This window comes from Pygocentrus nattereri, chromosome 9, assembly GCF_015220715.1.
Source record: "Pygocentrus nattereri isolate fPygNat1 chromosome 9, fPygNat1.pri, whole genome shotgun sequence".
NCBI classification, from domain to species: Eukaryota; Metazoa; Chordata; class Actinopteri; order Characiformes; family Serrasalmidae; genus Pygocentrus; species Pygocentrus nattereri.
The window spans coordinates 15,573,917-15,596,791 of NC_051219.1; the positions used below are offsets into that span (position 1 = coordinate 15,573,917).

At 38.7% G+C, this 22,875-nt stretch overlaps 1 protein-coding gene across 1 annotated transcript in view; it reads right to left on the reverse strand.

The window, feature by feature from the left end:
- syt6a (synaptotagmin VIa) overlaps positions 1-22,875 on the reverse strand; it is a 108,732-nt gene that overhangs the window by 15,556 nt on the left and 70,301 nt on the right. The window contains exons 2-4 of the mRNA XM_017707984.2: positions 16,173-16,348; positions 13,395-13,615; positions 4,867-5,425 (exon numbers count right to left, since the gene is read on the reverse strand). Coding sequence (XP_017563473.1) covers positions 4,867-5,425; positions 13,395-13,615; positions 16,173-16,348 — 956 coding nt within the window. The remainder of the gene's footprint in view (positions 1-4,866; positions 5,426-13,394; positions 13,616-16,172; positions 16,349-22,875) is intronic.

Below are 22,875 nucleotides of genomic sequence, written 5' to 3' on the forward strand. Positions count from 1 at the left end.
TGGTTCAAAGCCAGAGCTGAAAACCCATTTTTGACTTTTAACTGACACTTCAGACTAAAATCCTTTTTCTAACTTATTATGTTAATTTTGTTTAAAACAAATTATATAACATTATATTTTGTTTCTTAAGCAGTGACAATTTCAGCTAATTATGAGAATATCTAGTCAAAACAACTAGTCAGTACTTGGCAAATTAAGCAGTTGTACACATATACAATTCTTATAGTTTTCATTATACCACATAAAAAGTTTACTTAACTGCAGAAAATATGTGTTCTGGTAGTGACAATGATTAATGTTACACACTGGTTTTCAGACTTTGGGACACATTTATTTCAAAACAATGGGATGTTACCGCTCACCATGTGGCCATGAGGGACCTGGATGCAGTCTCACTTTCTGCTCTAAAATGTAGGAGTGTGGCTACAATAAGCCTGCCCATGGACTAATACTCTTGAGACTCTATTTTTCACCTTGTTACTCAGGATGAATCTAAATCTTTCAACTTCAAGAAGATCTTTTTTAAAAATAGAACTGAAATGGAAAAATGTAACCATTATTTTTCCACAAGTTGAAATAGAAAGTACCCTATGAACGATAACTTTGTATATATTTGGCTTAGTAATGTCTTTATTAATGCATTGTGTATAAATAGATCTTAGCATACATCTTGTAAAGATTCAAGATCTGAATACTTCATATACACTTAATATTTTTATTCATATTTCTGTTTGACCCCTGACCCCTGAAATCTGGCAACCCTAGTTGTACTAAATCCAGGCATTAAAAAAAACTCGATGGCTGTGGCTTGTCGACACAATCCCTCAACCCGATCCCTGAGCTATTCCCATTAAGGGACTAATTGAGTGTAAACAGCTCATTTCGACAGAGCCTTGTGGGCCATTGTTCAACATCTTTTATTTCACTCTTGGTCAAAGAAAGAGAATGCCTTTGCTTCCTTTTGCCAAATGCTTAGTGTCAGCAGTGTGCTCTCAGAGTTTTGGCACCAAATGGCCTGCCTGCCTCAACAGAATGTTTACATTGTTCAAGGGGCAAACGGCCCTGTGCCACCGAAGCAATAAGTGGAGGCTTATCGACCCACTCCTCAGAGCAGAGGCTGACATCTGGTGATAGGAGAATGAGATTTATTGACAATGCGCTGAAGCTGTCTTTAACTGTACACATAGCTCAAGGCTGCTCAACAGCAGTCATAAAGGTAAATGTTAACACATTTGAAATATGTGTATTGCTACTTCCACAAGAAAGTTTAATATAACCGGATACCTGCTTTTTTTCTCTGGGCTTTTTATATCTCTTCATAACTCTCCAGCAGGGCTCCACCATGTACCTTTTGCCAGTCATTACCGCCATATGAGCCTTCACAGAAGTCAAACAGCACTGCTATAGAGCTGCTCTGTCACTGATGAACTTTTTAGCAGAATGGGCTGTTACCCAGTGTCTGTGGCTTTGTTTCGCCCTGACCAAAGGAAACACAGTAACTTAATCACTGTTACTGTTTAATGATTCCTCTCGTTCTTCTTCAGTTTGGTGCAAAAACACCTATTTTTTCATCATCTTGGTGGCTAAAGACCTCATGACAGCTGAACAATCCACTATAAATGAGAATGAAATGTTTCTGGAGGCCTTTTCTCTATGTAGCAGCACACCAATGTGACAGTCACTCCCAGGGAAGTCTTAGCCTCTGATGCTTCACTCACAGGTAGATGACACGTCTGATATCTATTGCATTCTAAGCTGGCCACAGCTGTCAGGTTTTTGCCACTCTCATTAGCTATCCGCCCAGCCTTGTTTATGCATTTCCATGGAGGGGGTTCTATCTGTCAATAGGAAAGGCATGACTGCAAGCGGACATGCACTGCAAGTATTTTGGCGCGAGACTGAAAAAAGTTTGTGAAGTTCACAGGATTACATTTTTAAAAGTTATTCAAGAGTTTTATTTGAAACATTTAGTAGCTTTTAAGCTAAATATCCTTGAGAGTTCGCTGACACATCTGTTTCCTACGGGTTTGTTTTGGATGCAGGCAGCCCAGTTTTGAGAAATGAACATGCCCCAAGATATCATGCTAAAACAGTTTGTCTGTGATTGGTTATTTTTGAGTGTCAGTCACATGGCCTTTTCTATCAACGAAGGCAGTTCTTGGCAATGTTAGGTGACAAAAAAGCACCAGATGACAGGGTTGGGCAATTCTAGCTCAGCACTGTCAGTCCATTACTTGAAAATCTGATCCACTGTATTACTTAATAAGGATAGATGATGAGGACAGAGTCTGACCTGACATTAATTAGGCTTGTGTTGCACTCTCCTCCCAGGGGAGATCATACAAAGCGCTGAATGCTAGGGAAGAGTAGTCCCCCCATGCCCTTCAGCATCCACTAACTACTGCTGATGAATCTGATAGATCAAATGTGCTGCTGGGAAGTTTTCTTATCTAATCAAAACACATGTGCACTGTCCAATATGGTCAATAGAATGTTTTCTGGTCTTCAATTAAGGGACTCTGTGTGTGACATGAGCCATGCAGTTTTCTAAATTACTGCAGTTTAAAATTGTCAAAGTGTAAAAAAAAAATCTATTGCTTCAAATAGAACTGTTTATTCAAAGTGCTGCACATATGCAATATTTATCACCAATAGTGGTCATATTAAGTGGCCATTGTAGTAGCCAAGCTGGATCAAAATGGATTTGTGCAGCACTAATTAACTTCACCAATGAACTTCCACTCCAATGCACATTCCACTCCGTGAGGAGTGTTTAAAACTCAGTTTACAGTCATCCAAGGAGACAAGAGAAGACTCATGCAAAGGCAGCCTCATCAGCGTTGGATGCTGGCAGTAAGAGTTTTAGCTGTAGAATGTGACATCATTGCATAGCTTAAGCAATCAACATAAATAAAGCTTATAATGCATTGGGAAAATGACAGGGAAATTCTTATATGTGGTGTCAGCAGCTTGCCCAATTGATTGTAGTCAAGGAAAATCTTTGAGCTAGGCAACGTTAAGCAACTGCCTAGGGCCCCCATGAATCAAAGGCCCATGAAAACACAAATCAGAAATATGTGCTGATGTTATTTTACATATAGATCGTCGTATATATTTTGTGTCAAAATCTTTTATTTACATTTTTGATATTTTTGCTCAATTTGAAAATTCCAGTTAGCCTTTGCATTGTGTTAAAATTGAACAGAAATAGTCCACAATTGCTTGGAAAAAACTGTTACACTAACTTGCATCACAAGTTAAGAATAAGTGTGCTTACATGCACTCAGTAATCCAATCATAATCGGATTTCGGCATTTTTCAAATGGGCAAATGGTCAAATTCAGATGGTCATGTAAACAGTTTGTAGAAACACTACAATTTAGAAATCCCATTAAGGAATTGGATAAAGAGCTGGATTTAAGCCAATTTATCAGTGCTTGTATACTCTTATTCTGATTTCTTTCGGATTTCTCAGTCTGCACATCTGCAAAGTTGTAAAACTGCAAGTTTTACATTTCGCTTGTATTCAGTTCAATTTCCACTCTTTCATTCAATTCCAAATTCCGGAAAATTTTAAATTATAAGTTTGAGAATCTGTCATATGAAAGCACTAGTGTACATACTTGGATTGAGTGGTATCACTATGTAACGTTCTAAAACCCCACTGGATGAGTGTGAACAGGGAATCAGAATATATAATAGAAATCAACAGCCTTATGAAAATAAATATCAAATATTGTATTTTACGTATTTTATATTGTATTTTATATAATGTTATGCAATTTGTTTGTTCTCTCTTTGCACATGCTTTTTTATGGCTTCACCTTTGTTTAACCATTCCTTTTGCTCATGCCATCATTGTAATCTATGCTTAATTAAAAAATGTATACAATATAAAGGAGTGCACCTGATTATAGGCTGTACATGATCAACATCAACTAATTCACTACATACATACATGCTTTGAAGAACACTTGGAAAGATAACCGTTTACATTTTCAGTCTGGCAAAGTGGACAATTTTGTTCAGAAGAAGGGTCCCCACATACAAGTTAGGTTATGTTTTAGTTTCCCTCCAAACTACCTTGAACCACTAGATGTTAACAATGTTACTTGCTGTCTGTGCAGAATATAGTTACTATTACAAATTATTAAATAATGCTGGACGTTAGTCCAGCTGGTAATGATATTGTAATTGTATTAATATCATGGAAATTGCAAGACCCTCTAACGCTACAAGTGGTACTTCAAAACTAAATTTCGATCATCATGATATTGTTTATTGCAGTAATTCTGCAGATGATAATCATTTATCTAAATTTATATTATCATCCAAGCTTTTGAGGCCAGTGGACAGTTGCTTCCATTAATCATAAGCAGGTTAATCATATGCAGCACTTTAAAAATGAGTGGAATGAACCATATCGCAATAACCTTGTACCTGTTTTATTTTTTTGTCTAGTCGCCCTTTGCCTTGTGTTAAAATTTCATGATGAATGGTCCAATAGAAATGGCCTTGCAACAAAATCTTGTTCACTAACTTCTGCAATTTGTAAAAATCTTTTCTTGTCTTGTAAAGATTTCCCTTTGAAGATATGCAGCTAAGAAAGAGTTAAGAGTGTATAGCTGTGTCAGATTTGCTTTTTCACTGTGACTATGCAATAATCACTGAAAGCTGAGTGTGTTTCTTGTTTTTGCTTTAAGATATGCTGAGTTGTTCTTATCTGTTCATGTTGTTTGAGCCAACACCTACCTAGGGTGTGGGCCTTAAGATTAGGACAAGAAGGGTCTTCTACCTAACAGACTACATTCTGCTTCCATTAATGCAAGGTGATAGCATGATAACAGAAAGAAGAGGCTCTCTTACAGTGGTAGCGTACTGAATGTCCTTCCATATGGAAGTCTCCCGGGAAAGATCGGACACCTCCAGCAAGTTGTCCACCTCAACCTCACCAATCATGTCGTGTCGGGAGAAGCGGTCAAAGTCGAAGACGCTGAGGTGTAGCTTCCTGACAGGCAGCTCTTCGTAGGGCACCGGGAACTGGAAGGACTCATTGAAGGTGGGGTTGAGTGTCTTGCGGTGGACCCGCGTTTGGAACTTCTTGCGGTCGGGCAGCAGGTAGATCTTGACATAAGGGTCCGAGCTTCCACAGAGGTCCTTGGCTGGCAAGTCGAAGGCCTTGAGGATGTTGACCAGCAGCATCTCATTCTCGTAGTCATAGCGGAGTGAGAAGCTGATCTTGCCACACGTCTTGCCACCTCCATTCTTGGCAGACTCCTCGCTTTCCAGGGTGGCCTGCTTGTACAGCTCAGGCTTGATGCGGCCGATGCTGGTGGGTTGCTCATCCACATCCACGTAGTCGTTCCCCAGATCCAGGCTGCCAACCTGCATCTGGCGGGGCAGGTGACGTTTGAAGGAACTGTGCCTGTGGTAAGGGCGAAAGTGAAAGACAAATAGAGAGAGAGAGGTGAGACGTGGACAGGTAAGCCTGAAACCTTGCTTGTGCCCCTCTTGTCACTGGGGCGGTACCCTCAAGGGTACATCTCAGTAAGTTTAGTCAGGGAGCACAAATGTACCATAATCCATCGAAATTATATGCTCTAAATTGTATTGACTCCACTCATCCCTTCATTCCTAACAGTATAGAGTGTAGACTCTGAGTTGTGTTGAATATAAAGTACAGAGAATTTATGGGGCTCCCAAGTGGTGCAACCGTCTAAGCGTTGGCCCTATCATCAGAAGATCTTGAGTTTGAGCCCTGATGAAGCTACAGTCATCCATAGCTGGTAGTCCTAGAGAGCACAATTGGCCTTGCACTCTCTGGGTGGATAGGATGGACCCCCCCTTCTCCCCCATCACTCAATGATATGCTAATCAGTGCAGGTGTCTGTTAGCTGATGTAACAGATCTGGCGTTTGGCAGTTGAGCTCGTTCAGCTATCCAATGATCCAGTTAGAAAAAGATGCAGTAGCTGGCTTCACAGGTGTCTGAGGAAGCCTGTGCTAGCCTTCACCCTCCCAGCGTTGATAGCATTGTGAGATTGGGGGAGACCTAACTACTGGGTGGATTTGCAGGTGACTAAATTGGGGAGAAAATTTGGTAAAAAAAAAAAAGTCAGAATTTAATCATCTAATTTTTCACTTGAAATGCCAATTAATTACAAGTTATTTATTTTCAAGAGATACTTAAACTCAGGAGGGGGTACTGGAGCTCAGCACTCTTTGGGCGGAAGGCAGGAAACACCCTGGACAGGTACATTAATATCAAAGAAAACAAATTTTTTGAGTACTCTATTAGTATTAAACATTTGGCTTCATGACCAAAATCACCTGTTTCAGGGGATTGAATTGGTTTGTGTGCTTGTGCCAGTCTATGTTTACCTTCATGCTAACACCAGAGGTCGACCAGGTAAACAGAATAATCGTTAACATGATATATACCTGTAAAATGCTTCCAAACCTTAACCATTAGCATAAATACAGTATGTTATAACTTTTTTCTTCTAATAACTGATGAATGAGGAAAACAGAAACCAAATCTGCTAAGAATGCTTAGAAGTGCCACCTCCTAAATACTAAATCCTGACTATACTAAATTAAAAGCTGCCAGTTTTATGAACTTCAAAAGGAGGGAACTGTTCAGTTGGGATTATTTGGAGTAGCAGAATTATTGTGAGAAGCAGAAAATGCAACCAAGACTGAATTTTGGATGTGTGGAAAAATATCCCTCCAGATTTTTTTGTAAAACTGAATGCAAGTATCCCAAAAAGGACAGAAGCTGTGTGTTGTGAAAATGTCACAAATTGGCTCTTCCCACTCCTCCATGTGTTTTTTTGTTTTGGTCTCGTCCACGTGCTACTTTGTTTTGAGTTCTTTGTCATGCCCCCTCGTTTTCTTGACTCCGCCCCTGATTGTTCCCACCTATGTTTTAACCTGTGTCCTGTTATCCCTAGTTAGCCCTTGTGTATTTAAGCCCTGTGTTTGCCCCCTTGTTGTCGTTGGTCTTTGTTTGATTATGTTGGATGTATTGTTTGATTTGTGTGCAGTGTTTGAAGTGTTTGGATTTCTGTATTCTGTGTTTATTTGCGTTATGTCTGTTCCCTGCTATATCCATGTTGGCTCCATGAACCTGGACTGTCTCGACCCTGATTATGGATTTGCCCTCAATAAAGCTTGCTTTTCTCAGCACGTACATCCGCCTCATTGCTCCACACCTTTACAGAATAATGATATGTTTAGTTTTAGAGACTTCTGTGTAATATTCTGTTTCTTTTCAGCTTTTTTTTCTGATACTGTAAAAGTAATAGCTTTTACTTAATGGCCGTTTTGCATGGAAATTAAAAAAAAATGGGTGGTCTCGGACTTCTGCGCAGTACAGTAGCCAGCCAACTGATCAATTGGGAAAGGTTCAGGCAGAAAGGAGTAGTGAGAAGAAGTATTCAACAGCCACATCTTCATTAAGATATAGTGAATAGGGAAATATAGAGAATGTGGAATGAAAGTGACATCTAATGAAAATTTAACTAATATTTCAGAGCTAAGGACCCAATATTAATGCCTGGCGTGCATTCTTCTATTTAAAATTTAACAGTTACTATTAACAGCACTGTTGGCACCGCTGGTGGTGTAATTAATTTTGTTTCAACTGCTTTCCATTGCCATTTATAATGAGTAACAGCAAAAAGATTTCACAGGCAAACTAACATGGGGTCTTTGAGGGCAGCAGCAGCAGGAAAATAAATCAGATGTTCTACTTTGACGTGCAAATTAAACACAGCAAACATTTTTGGAAAGAACAAGATCCAGGCTCTAATTCAGTTGCAGTAAGGATTAAGCATCTTCTAATTAACTGAACATGCACAAACAGCACTTGTTCTGGGATTATAGCCCAGTTTGGCATCAAAGGAGTTTGTAGCTACAGTAAGACTCAAAAAGAAACAGCGATCTTGTGCATTAGTTGACAATACAAGATGCTCTCATGTTTAGCTCACGTGCATGTGTGGCATGTGCAACAAAATACATCATTTCAGTTGTTACACTGCAACTAAATTGACAGCAGATGAGCTAAAGACATGTTGGCTAATGACATTTTGCATCTCGTTTTTAAATATTTTATAAGAAGCATTAAATTTAACTCAAATTGCAGCATTGTTCCACATTTAATCAGGAGCCTCGAGGTGATCCAAAGTACCATTATGAGGAATTATACCCAGTCATAAAGCATACACGCATAGATGTTTTTCTCATCCCTCTTACGGTTTATGGTACCATCAACATCAAACTGTTCTAAATTAATGTCTTTTACGAGCAGATTATTAAATCTCATCAGTGTAATATATGTGTCAGCAGGTCTGCTCCCAATAGTCCTTTGAACTCATCAGACTTTCAGGCACATGATAGCTCTAGAGGCCTTTTCACTGCCGATGGCGGTGGTGAATGGTGTGGAGTAAACAGTCAAATTAATACAGGCCTCTAAATAACTGCATCTGTGTGTGATTTTGAGGTGTGCAGCTTATGGATTCCCAACAAGCAGTGAAAATCTGTACAAACTGCAGATTTTACACCTTAAACCTTAACACATTTGTGTTTGGAAGTAGAAGAGAATAAGTGGTTTAGAGAGGATTTTTGAGGGTGGGCTGTTGGATCTCTTTTTTAACTAACCCTGCTGCTAGAAAGCCTAATATCTTATTGCCCAGAGGAAAGAAATATTCTAAATGAGATCTCCTCTTAATCGCTTGTACTTCTCCTAGACATGGTTAAGTCCAGTGTGAAATCAGAGTGAAATGTTTCTGAAATTTGGCTTCTGAGAAGTAACCCCCAGATTTTCTCACTTTGATCAAAATATCGTCACACAAATGGATTAACTCTTTTGTGTTAGACTCATCTCACCCCAGTCTTAGCTGAATAATATTTCCACTAGAAAAGTGTAAGATAACATCATTTTCTTATGCAGCTCTACTTTATATCACAGAACTCTTTCAGCAGTCTGTCAGTGTAAGAGAGCTCATGCTTTTCTCATTCATCACCAGAACTTGTTACAGTAAAATGCTGATGCAGAGCTCCTCTTTTCTCCTAAAGGGCTTTTAGGAGAAACAATTCAGAAATCAATGATTCTTCATTAACACAATAATGAGATCTACTTTATTTCGTTGAGACAATGTTGAGAGACATTTTTTCCTCTGGGCGGAACTGCCTAATTGTGGAGAGACAGGATTACTCAAAGGACTGAAATGACTAGGCAGATGAAGAGGAAAAGAAGCTAAAAGCTAAAGTTAGCAAGGTAGCTAGCTAGATATTTTACCTCAGGTAAGGTTATTTTCTCTGGCTGAAAGAGTAAAAAACCTCTGGAGTCTCTGGGGTCGAGTTGCATAAATGTAGAATCAGCAACCAAGGTCATCTATCTATCCATCCATCCATCCGTCCATCCATCCATCTATCTATCATCTGCAGGTTAGCAGGTAGTTACAGAAGAAAGCCAAATAGGTAACCTTGCCGCTAGGTAGGCAAATATCTTTGCCTAGGGAACTGATTACACAAATGACAGCAATAACTCATCAGATGAGGACGACAACAAGCTAAAAGACGTACTAGATAAACAGATTAACTGTAGATTTAATCTGGAATGCACCTTTTAACATTAGTTGTAGTTATTGCTGCCAATAACAATGTCAGTTTCTCAGTTATTTCTCACTCATTGCTCCTTGAAATTAGCACTGGAATGTATTCAAAATTTCATAAACTTTAAATCAATAGCACATTTGTGTTTGCATGTAGACGATGTAGTGGGCTTCATGTAAAATGTATATGAATATGTAAATTTATGAATATGAATGTGTCTAGGCTGTGTGATGTGCTTCAGTACTGCATATGTATAAAGCATATATGAGATGAAACGCTTGGGTCGTATTCCCCATGTTCTGTGTCCAAAGACACACACTAAATATGTATAACAAGCACATGTATGTGTGTGTTAACCTTACCGCTAGATAGGCAAATATCTTATTGCAACTGTATGAATGTGGAAATTGTTACAAGGAGGGAACTGATTACACAAAAGGCAGCAATAACTCATCAGATGAGGAGGACATGCTAGAAGATAGCAGTTAGCAGTGTAGCTGCCTGGATATCTAGATATTTCGCCTCAGATTGGCTCCTTTTTTCTTATGGGTTAAAGCTGTCTGGCAGTTTGTAGTGAAAGGATCAACAACCAGGGTAAGATTTACACTAATGCTAGCTTGGTTGTATTTATTAGCTCACAGCTTAGTGGCTAGGTTACCAGTCAGGATTCATTGAGCACCACAGGTATTCCCAGTGGAGACTGAAACTGCAGACCTACGCCACCTGCTGGCTACATTTGAATCACAATTCATTTTTCCATAGGAAAATTATTGATAGTGGATTGAAATCCACTTAATGTTAGAACTTTACAGAATTGGCCATTGTGCATTCATATAACCACAGTAACTATGACCACAATACAACAGCAGCATGCTAAAACCTATTGCTTAGTGCAGGTGCCGCTTCATGGGGCATTAGTGACATCATTGGCGCAACAGCCAGAAGTTAATTGCGTATTTCTGTCTTTTACTATCATTAAAGCATTTAGAACACTGACATAATGTCAAATACAACTGTACATGGGGCTGACATGCCAAGTTGTGTTGTACAACCTGTAATGTGTAGCACCTACGTCATAGTTAAGCTACATTTTGGATACAAACTGCAAGGAGCTACCTTTCTTATGTGATGTATTTGTGAAATGCATGCTGGGTATTGTAGTGAGAGAACTCTGATGAACAGAAAATATAAAAGTCTAAAATAGTGAATTCTTTCAAAGCAAAGAGGCTGAGAGATACAATGGTAAACTAGGGAAAACACAGCAATAATATTAAAAAATTAACTCTAGATTTAGTCTGGAATGCTCCTGTCAGTGGTAAATAAGCATGGCCCTTATAAAAACGTGAAAATCAGAGATAGATCAAACTCCTGCTTCAATTCAGAAATATCTTCCTTGCTCAATGCAAGAAATAAAGTATTGGGCCCAGCTAAACAGTAATGGAGACCATTGGCTTACCTTCAGGCAGCTAAGAAATAAATATACTTCATACTGCCCATTCCAAATCATATTTTCAAAGCATATAGCTTATTGATCAGAGAGATTTGCCAAGCATTTCCTACTCACTTTGCACTACTCACTACTTACTTTGATAGTATTAACATGGAAGCACCTTTTAATGAAATAGATACACCCCCGGCTGTAAGATGTGGTCTCTTTGCAATTCACCCCTTTTTCTCCTCACTTCGTGGCCAAAGCACATCGATACTAAAAAAAAGTACAGGAGAGGATAGACTGGACCCCTTTTGTTCTAAGGCTTGCGACCTCTTTAATGTATCTATTTTATCAAGCGTTATTCCCAGTATCTGGAAAACAGCACATATAACTCCACTTCACAAAGGCGGTGATGCTGCTGATTTGAATAACTATAGACCCAATTCAAAATTGTCATGCTTAGGCAAGATCTTAGAAACCTTAGCAAATGGTGAACTCAAGGCATTTCTGCATTGAAATTCAGTCTTATCAGAGTACCAATCTGGTTTTAAAGAAAAGCACAGCACAATCTCTGAGGCTACTTTCATCTTAAAGGATGTTTACAGTGCCATCGATAAAAAGAAACATTGTGCAGCCATTTTCATTCAAATCTCTAAAGCCTTTGATTCAGCTGATCATTCCTTACTTTAAAAATTCTACAAAACATTGGTTTCGATATCAGTGCTACTAATTGGATTAGAAACTATCTCTCCAATAGACAGCAATGTGTGTCCCTAGGACAGATGATCAGATAAATCTGAGCTATTTCCAATAACAAAGTGGGTTATTATTTAATATTAATATTAATGACATTGCCACCTGAGTTGTTGACTACAAAATACACTTATATGCTGATAAGACTATCTTATGCTGCTTGACTCACTATATTGGTACTGCAGTACATAAATTACAGCATTCTTTTATTGTCCTACAATTGACTTTTTACAACCTAAAGATGAAAACTAAATTTATGCTGTTTTCCAGAGCCTCAAACATTTTAATATCACAACCCTGAAGGGATCTAACTTTGAAAGAGTCAGTGAGTACAAATACCTTGGCATATGGCTAAATGACAAATGCACTTTTAAACATGTTAACAAACTTACCTATAAACTGAGACAAAAACTTGGCTCCCTGTATCGTAACTAGGTATGTTTCCCAAAACACACAAGGAAAAAGATCATTGAAGCAACATTATTGCCTGTTCTGGATTATGGTGACATGTTATACAGATATGCACCTGTAACTACTTTGAAATCTCTAGACTCTGTATATCACACTGCCTTATAATTCATTACTGGTGACCCTTAAAACATCCATCACTGTATACTCTGTGAAAAGGTTAGGTGGTCATCTCTGTCTGTGCGTCGGGAGACACATTAGCTTCCTATTATCTATAAAGCGATTACTGCACATGTGCCATCGTACATCACAGAAATGCTCAGTGTAAATAATGCAGTTTATCAGACTCGTTCCAGTGATTGGATCGCCCTTAAGGTGCTGAGAGTTTTTACAGAGCTGGGAAAATCTGCTTTTAGCTACAGTGCGCCAGCGAGCTGGAATTCATTACAAGAAACCCTAAAGCTTTGCTCTGGTATCACATGAACATTATAAACTTTTAGCCTCTAACCACCTCTGCACAGCCTGCAACTGCTTTACTTGATTTTACTTAATTTTTAATATGACTTTTGGCATGTTTTAGCTATGTCTTAGCTATTGTTTTTAATTTTTACTTTTTTACTTTTGTACTTTTATCTCTTTATTTTTTTGGTACCTTCTTATTAATACATTTTACTTATTATTTTTATTATTTAATTATAGCATTGGATTTATCTTTTACTGTACAACTTCTCAATCCCTAATTCCTGTATTACTTGGCTACACTGTAAATGGGGGTCTCCCCATTCCGAGTTTAAATAAAGGTTAATTGATTGATTGATTTCAACATTACTTGTAGTTATTGCTGCCAATAACAAAGCATGTTGTTATTTGGACTTATTAACCACTCATTTTTCCTTGAAATTAGCTCTGGAATGTACTCAACATTTCAGAAACTTTTAATCAGTAGCACATTTGTGTTTGCACGTAGACGATAGAGCAGGCTTCACATACAAAATATGTAGATGAATATGTTAATTTATGAATATGAATGTGTCTAGACTGTATGATGTGCTTCAGTACTGCATATGTATAAAGCATTTATGTGTTAGTTACCTGAGATGAAAGGCTTGGGTTGTATTCCCCATGTTCTGTCTCCATAGACAGACACTAAATATGTATAACAAGTGCATGTATGTGTGTATTACCTGGTGGACGAGGCCGGCTCGGTGGTCTGTCTCTGCATGCGCTGCGTGCGCCGCAGGAAGTGCTCCCTCATGGAGAGTTGCACTTCAGCCGGAATGTCAGGCGATGTGTGGCTGATCTTCACCGCTGCCTCCAGGAAGCCCACGGGCGACAGGGACTCCTTAACCTTCTCTGCGGCCATGCTGATCAGGGGCTGCTGTGGGCTGGGCAGGAGGGAGGGCAGCTGCAGGCAGAGGCAGGTAGTAGCAGGGTTGGGATGTGATGGGACACAAGCATTGGGAATATGTATTTAGAATACCGGATTAAAGTTTACATATTTCAGTGCATGTTACATTTGGAAAAGGCAGTATTCAGAAAACAGTTACTTTTCACATTTTTAGGAGAATATTTTTAGAATACATCTAAACATACAATCTTTAAAAGAAACACCATCAATCCTTCTTTATTACCTTTTTTAAAAATCTACACGTAGCAACCAGACGGCCTCCAAAGAGGAGCTCAACAAATTATGTTCTTGCTAAAGCCTGAGTAGACTTAGAAATCAATGTGATGATCAGTTATTAATCTCAGTGTTACTGAGCTCTGCTAAAGCCTGAGTAGACTGATAAATCAATGTGGTGATCAGTTATTAATCTCAGTGTTACTGAGCTCTGCTAAAGCCTGAGTAGACTGATAAATCAATGTGGTGATCAGTTATTAATCTCAGTGTTACTGAGCTCTGCTAAAGCCTGAGTAGACTGATAAATCAATGTGGTGATCAGTTATTAATCTCAGTGTTACTGAGCTCTGCTAAAGCCTGAGTAGACTGATAAATCAATGTGCTGATCAGTTATTAATCTCAGTGTTACTGAGCTCTGCTAAAGCCTGAGTAGACTGATAAATCAACGTGGTGATCAGTTATTAATCTCAGTGTTACTGAACTCTGCTAAAGCCTGAGTAGACTGATAAATCAACATGGTGATTCATCATCATCATTGTGATGATCCAGTTAAATGTCTGTAGTTCATGACTGATTATGTGAGAATCTATGTTGTGCTGCACTCATGCAATTCTGCACTTCACTTGGAGTTACTAATTCTCGTTTTCTGTTTGATTTCATTCTGTTCTTCTGATGACAAAACCTAGAGTACTTTGCTTTTACTTACTCCAACCTTCAGACTTTAGCATTAACTTTTGCACCAAAAGGACCAAAAAAATTAGATTAAAGCCTAATTATGCATGTGCATGGGTACTCAAAAGTACTAAATAATTAATCAAGTTTCAGGTATTTCTTGTATTTCACCAAGGGAGGGCGAGCAAAACATACCGACCAACAGTGAAATCCTGATTTTATGTTTTCACAGATCTTATCACAGAAAATTTTGCTTGATTTTGCAAGTAAGTACCGTATGCTTTGCTTCTCTAAATCTCAAGTGCCTTCACGCTGCCTTCAAATCATGTTGAAAATATAGGATTTTCAAGATAAACATGCCACCAGAATGTCATAATTACTAGTGGGAAAATTTTTTATGAATCCTGACTTTCCAGGTAAGGAGCGGAGTCAAGAAAAAGGCATTGTTTTCTAATGATAGTTTTATTGTAAACTGGGTTACCAAATTGGTGATGAGGGATGTGATTCAGACGGCAGAGATACTGTGGCCTTAAACGTAAAGAAGATGGGATGGTGATGGCTAGGTCCAGAAATAGTTAAAACATATTTCCCTGACGAACTAACATGTTGGCTCACTGTCCACTAAAGAGGAGAAACCCACCTGTAGAAGATACCAAGTCCAGTGTTATACTGTAGCTGCAGTATATCTCTGATATTTTACTTATCTGATACGAATACCGACCGATCTCCCCTGGTTGTTTTTTGAATAATAAAACATATTTTGAAATGTATTCTTCTGCATGACGCTACTGTTTTGTGCAAAACCAGTGCTGTCACCTAAAAAGGTAAGCCACAGCTCAACATTACTTTCAGCAGATTTTTCTTTTCTTTTTTTTCCTTCACTGTGATTAACTGAATATCTTTGGAAGTCTGTTAGTATCTGAGAATTACTACTTAGCATTTCATTATGATTTTCTATCGTATGATAGGAATACTGATCCAATGATGAGTCTCATAACTATGACCTGCTATTTCATAATAATGAGATTCTAGGTATTAATTATGACTTAGTTTATCATAATTATGACTTGCCTCATATTAATCAGAACCTTTCTCATAATTATGCCTTAGTATCTCCTGATTATTACTTGCTATCTCACAATAACTACATCTAGGAATATGGAGAAATTTTCTCAGAATGATGAGATCCTAAATGAAAATTATGATTTACTATATCTTAATTATGACTTGCTGTCTTACAATTATGACTTAATATCTCTTAATTATGACTTGTGTTCTTAGAATTATGACCTAGTATCTTATGAATATGACTTAGTGTCTCATAATAATGACACAGAATCTCATAATTATGAGAAACAATTCTCATTTTTGTGAGATTCTAAGTCAGAAAATCAGCACTTGAGAAGTTGTTTTCACAGGAGGTTTTTTTTTTCTGCTTGGCTACCTTTACTTCTTCTTGAGTCAATATTTCATCAAAGTAAACATGGGCAGCAGCAGTGGTGGGCTTATGGGGCCATAATGTTAGCCTCAAATCTTTTTCACTTTTGGTTCATCTCCATGTTATGATGCCTGTTATTTTTCTTACTAAAGAAATGCTTTACAGCTGCTTCCCACTCACTACACTTCACACTTTAATTTGAAGTAGCAACATTTCTGCTACGTTACCCACTTCTGGCTGCAGGGAGGGGGGGCACTCGTCCGGGGAAAGAGCGGAGCCGGAGGAAATGGCCTTGTTGCGCCAAGGCACCCAGCACAGCTTCCAAGAGGCTAACGCAACCAGCAGCAGCAGGACTAGGCCGCACGCCACCAGCACGCCAACGGGGAGGCCAACGGTGACGTCTGAGGCTAGGCAGGAGAGGCCGAACGGAAGGGAGAATCACGCAATATGGACAAACAGATGGTAGAAACAGTGAGACAGAAGAGAGACAGGCACATTAGGTCCGGTTTAGGTCCAATGATTCATTCAGTCATTTATCTTATTTTGTCACAGAGCTAGTCATTGACATAGACCTCATTAACACTAACCTGTAAAGCACTGGTCTGCATCATATTTTCTCAAAGGGCACATGCTCAACCTTGTCCCAGTGGCAAGCAAAGGCCCTTTGTAATTTATCGATATGTCTTATACTCTATTAGCTATCATGCTAAAACTTTTCTATTGAGGCTGACCTAATAACTAATACATTATATGGCCAAAAGTATGTAGACATTCCCCTCAAATAGGTGTATTGAATCAAGCATACAGCCATGCAATCTCCATAGACAAAACTGGCAGCAGAACAGATGGTACTGAGGAGCTTGGTGACTTTAAATGTGGGACTGTCATAGGACGGCACCTTTGAAATAAGACAGTTCCTGAAATTTCTGCCCTGCTAGATCTACCTTGGTCAGCTGTAAGTGATATTATTGTGAAATGGAAGCATCTAGGAGCAACAACAGCTCAGCTTCAAAGTGGTTAAGCACATAAACTCACAGATTGCCTCTGGACACAACACCAGCACAAAACCAATGGATTGGGGAGCTTTATGAAAAATGTAAAGAATATTTTGTAACATCAATTTTGCTTCAGACCCCTTTCTGTACAGATAAATATGATGGTTTGTGTAATGCATCCCAACTGCAAAAGCTTTTTTCAAATGTAAGTATATGAATGCCCAGATAAGTCCAGATATGCAGATGTTCAAACATCTGTGCCCGTCCCTATGAAATGATGGATCTTATAGCCTAGATTATATAATCCAAACATGGCTACCTTCCCATGAAATGTCTTGCAACAACCCATAAATGGGGTACTGTTGCAGGAAAATGCCTGAACATTACTGTTATATGTGCACTTACTAATATTTGCATCCACAGATAAGCATTCTTTTTACAGAAGGTGGAGTACCAATGAGATACTCAAGTGGCTTCATTTATCTATATAAACTATATGGCCTAAAGTATGTGGAGTCTTGACCATCAGTCCTATATTAGCTTGTTGGATTTCCCATTCATTATTCCAAAGAGCACATTTTCACTGCATCCAGTGGCAGCATGCTTTACATCACTCCAGCTGATGCTTGGCTTTATGCATAGTGATCTTAGGCTTGTGTGCAGCTGCTTGGCCAGGGAAACCTATTTTATGAAGCTCATTTCTTGAGTTGATGTTGCTTCCAAAGGCACTTTGGAATTCTGTAGTGAGTAAGGCAACAGAGGACAGGCAATGTTTACATACTATGTGCTAAGTACTCCACTCTGCGTATCTACAGTTGACCAGGGCAGAACTACCAGGGCCTAAATTTCATGAACTGACTTGCGGCAAAGGTTGCATCTAATGGCAGTACCACATATAATGAAAGTGAGACTGTATGGCCATATGTTTGATTTTACAACCCTGTTAGCAATGGGTGGGCTGAAACACCACATAGGTGATAAGTGATATCACATCAGGTGATCTAACTATCTGGCATATCTATGACACATAGTTGCAGACCACCACAGTAGAGAAAATGTCAGGTTTCAAAATAGAGCCTAGCTTAAAGACTCCGTGATAATGCAAGCCCTCCTACACAAATACTAACACCCAAAGCCGCACACCCACATACGCTGCGGATACACAGCAATGTAATTAAAGTTATCGCTGATACAGTATAACTATAGCCTTGTAATCTATTTTCAAAGGAAGAACAATGCCAGTGAATGATGTTGCAATGTCATGAATATTCCGTATGTGAATGGCACCAGCTTATGTGGGTAGGGATGCTGGCTCAAAGTCATTTTTCTCCCTGATTATACAAAGTGTGCTGAGAAAAGGGACAAGTAGAATACTATGAGCTGGAGAGACTCCAAGAGTGCTGACAAGCACAGTGCAAACATTCATTTAAAATGAAAAGGTAGAGGAGAAGTGGGTAGGGATCTGACGTCCGCATGCCGCTGGGAGCTCTAACGGCAGCGTTTTTATGAGAATACTATCAAGGCAGAGTAATTATTTTTCCTACCTGAGACACATTATCCTGGTGAGAAAGATCGACTTTGTTCCTTTTGATTTTAGCCAAGGTCCTCTATACCCCCACTGGGTTTGATTAGTTTGATTTATCTGCAATAACACACGCTGACGAGTCCCTGAACTCCTCGAAGAGGTAAGTATGTGATCAAGTTTGGACAGAACACATATCTCTAGATGGCTGCGGGCAACCGGGGCCTAATCTAAGTTCTCCCCTTAAGAGTCAGCTCATTCTTGTTTCTGAAGATCGTTCATTTTTCACAAAGGTTATTGCTGATTAGCAGCATGAAAGGTAGAGTCTGAGGAGTAAAAGAATTTTAAATGAATTAAATAAAAAAGGGTAATGAACTCATTGCCAGGTCCAATTCACACGTCTTTGTATTCTTCTGTGCATAACACAACTCCTGTATTTGACTCCACATTTTGAATCAGTTGCTACGGGAGACATGGTGACTGTTGGAAAAACTTCAGACTGCATTTTTAAATTAGAACTTCCCAAATCCATCTCCACATATTTTGTATACACAAAATAGGTGTTTTCCATCATTATAGCGGATCCACTCTGGAATTCAGCTATAGATGCCTTTCAAACCATAAAGTATTATATTAATTTAACTCATTTGGACCACTGAGATACTTACGCTGTACTTTTACAGCATTTGGCACACATTCTTAACAAGAGAAACTTACAATTTGACCATTACTACACAGGTAGGTGACAGTAGTGTTAGGATTCTTGCCCAAGGACTCTTATTGGTATTGGTAGGGTGTCTTACCCAGGCAGGGGATTGAACCCCAGGCTGCAGTGCAGAAGGCAAAGGTGTTAACCACAGCACTATACCAACACAAAATGCTGTATATGAAATCATGCTCTGGGAAACAGGTAGCAGAGACTGTTGGGGAATTTACTCTACTTCAGCCCATAAGATCCTAGTAACACCACTGTAACAAGTCCTTGAATTCTTCTGTATTTGCTTCTGTTCTGAATTTACATTATATGTTAGTGGGAAGATTATTTGAGAAATGTAATCTCACACATAATTTTCTGTAAAAAAATTATGTAATCCAGATTACAAGTAGCCCATCAATACCTAAACACCTAAAACTAAAAATAACATACCTGCTCAAATACACAAATTGCACATTAAATAATTGGGCCCTCTATATGAAAATTACACTAGATTAATGTATCCTGCCAAACTGAGCATCTCACCAGCAATCCACTCTGAGAAGCGCACATGTCCACACTCATTACATATCAGATAAATCATGACAACATTAAGCCATAATTGGAAAAGCAGCATAAACAGCTAAAATATCCATCTACTGTGGTGGCCTCAAGGTTGAAAATGTGCTTGTTGAAGTTGATGCTATCAAGACATGCCACTCCATCCCCATAGAATCTAACATTAACCTAAATTAGATTTTCAATTTAAGATTTTAAAATGGTAAACAGTGAATCCATCACACTGCAGGTAGTGTAAAAATGATTACCATGGATGAGCTGCATTATGAATATGAGGGAGATAAACAGAGCTCAGGACTGTCTGTATAGTATCAATTGAAACAAACTAGTGAGGCATGTTGTTAAAATATCTGATTTTTCAGTGAGTCATGGGTGTACAATTGTGTCAGTGTCTATAAGGAGCCTAAAATTTAAGCAAGCCCACTTGCCTTGCCATACGCCTCAGTGTGACCTTCCCCCACTTGAGTAGTTATGCCACTGCTTGGGCTCATAGTACATTAAAAGGTCCTACAATGTCATTAGAGTGTTGTCATGATGCAAAAAGTTATAATTTTGCTGAAATTTTCTTTTTCAAGTCCATAAGCCTCCCTCTAGGAGACTTTTATAAACTGAGTGTCCGGTTCGTAGGCCTTAGGGCTTATCCTGGTTGGAAAAGGATTTCCAGGACCAGGGATTTATTCTTCCAGCGGATTTGAACCATCACCCCACTCCATGACTTCTCCTTGCTGTCCAAAATTGCTATACACAGCGTGCCCCTACAGGCTTGCCTTTGTCAGCTTCTGATTCGCCATCACTGTCGGCTCAGCTGGGGGGCTTTAGGCAGGCTTCTTAAGCAATGCTTTAGAAGGAGCACTTATACTTATAAGACAGTGGTCTGCGGAGTAAGACAGACGTTCCATCCAAAAATGTTATGAACAGTTTTTTATAGAAACCTAAACCTGCCTGTGAAAATAGTGAATTTAGTACTACAAATTCAATGATTTACTCAGCTGTTTAAAATGTTTAATTAAATTGAAATAAATGATCAGAACCATTGATTCCATTTCATGAAGATTCCCCTGCCAGGCGACCAGGGCCCTTTCTGTGTGGAGTTTGCATGGTGTGTGTGAGGGTTTACTCCAGGAGCTCTGGTTTCCTCCCACAGTCTGAAGATATGCAGTCAGGTGAACTGGCAATGCTAAATTGTCCCAAGGTGTGAGTGTGTGTGTGAATATATATGTCTGTGTGTCCAGGGTGTTTCCTGCCTTCCACCCAATGACCAATGGGTTATGCTTTAGCACCCCCATGACCCAAAAGGATATGTTGCTTAAATAATGTCTGTGGGTAAAGAAATAGATGCAAGAATCATGTAGAAAGGAAATATGTTTTCCCCTGATTAAGAACCTCTGTAAATATTTACAGCTTATCGTTACTGTCCAGACTAGAGTGAGGCACAGTAATGGGGATAGCGGTTAAACTGTGGATTTGGTGACGCGGGTATGGGGATGAAATGTCATTTTTTTCCTGCAGTGACAACAAGAATGGGGATAAACTGTCTGCTATTTAAAATGAAATGTGTATTAACACTGTAGTATGATAATAAAAGGCCCAGTTTTTGGTGTTGGGTAATACAGGTAAAACAGGACTGAGAGGTTAAAAGATCTTATTTAAGAAAGAGAACACTTTTATTATTAATGCATCTTATTAATACCTATTTCTACCAACATATCCATTATAAAACATTTAGAATCCACACTTGAACTGACCTTCTAAAGCAAGTAATTATCAATCAGATAAATAGTTGGTGTCTAAACTGTAGACATACAGCCAAATATGTATTCCATCAGTGTTGTTAAAAATCATGCATCAGGGTGTCACATAAATGCAGAAACACTGCTTCAGGAATAAAGAATGTTTGACATGAAAGCGAACAGTCAAGAGTGGACTAAGCCCTGCATGCGATGTTACACTCTAAAAATGCAGTTTTTGAGTTCAGGCCATTCCTTCAACATGGTGGTAGTATGAGGGAACGCTGATTGGGGGTTCTGAGAACTCGGGCTGGAGTTCTGGGCAGCTTTTGCCTGTAGCTAAAAGGACGGACCTCCCCTCTTTGCTGTGGTAGGACTGAAGAACGGGGAGGAAATGGGATGGCGGTGGTGACTGTGAACTTAGTCAAACTCATCAAAACTTAGTCATAATTTAACACACCTACATGTGTTGTGTGCTTTAACATGTTTCATGCTACTTTTACCACATTTTGTGATAAAAGTAACACAAAATGTGTTTTCTGTAACTGACTATGGACATTTTTAACACAATATTAAAAGTAAAACAAAAATATTTTCTTCTTAATTGACAACACTGATGTGCCTAGTTAAAGATAAAATTTGCAGTTTTTGACACATCAAACCACAAAGAAAGCAAGTAACGGCCTCTAAAACACTCCCACAGTATTCATTCTACTCATACTGGAGAAATTAGGACAAGATCTTAAGAGAAACATAGTCTTTCATGCTCTTACATCTGAAGATTATGTCTGGCCAAAAGAATCTTTGCTGTTTCTTTTTCTCACTAGACTCTTGCAAGATTTATTTGAAACAGCGTCATAAGAAAGACTAAATCTTTTCTGAAGAGAAAAGGCTCACACTGAACACATTACCACTATATTAGTGGGTGACTTTTATTTTGTCTTCTCCATTTCTACTGAAAAGTATTTATTTAGTTTTGTAAAAGAGGATTCTACTTGTAAGATTAAAGTGCCTGGTTTCTGATCTCCATTGTTATCAGTAAGTATTAAATTTGGACATTTGAGCATTGCAAGGTGAAAAAACCTGTTTCCAGGACGAGTCTGTTTAATGAGAGCAAGCTAAAAGCATGGGCTGCATAATAAAGTTATGAAGTTAGAAGTTATCATTACTTAGGTGAAAAGCAGCAACAGAAGAAATATATATGTATGTTAACAAGTTTATTTCATTAGCATAGGCGATATCTAGCTAATATTGATGAGACAAATCACATTAATACACTATACAAGTGCATCAAACCTACAAAGTCAATTTTCTACGTTTCATTAAGTCTCACAGTAAACATTTCCAGATCTCCATATTTTATGTTACATGCTATTGAGGGGTTCCTAGCTGAGCTGACGATGTTTCTGGTTTAGCT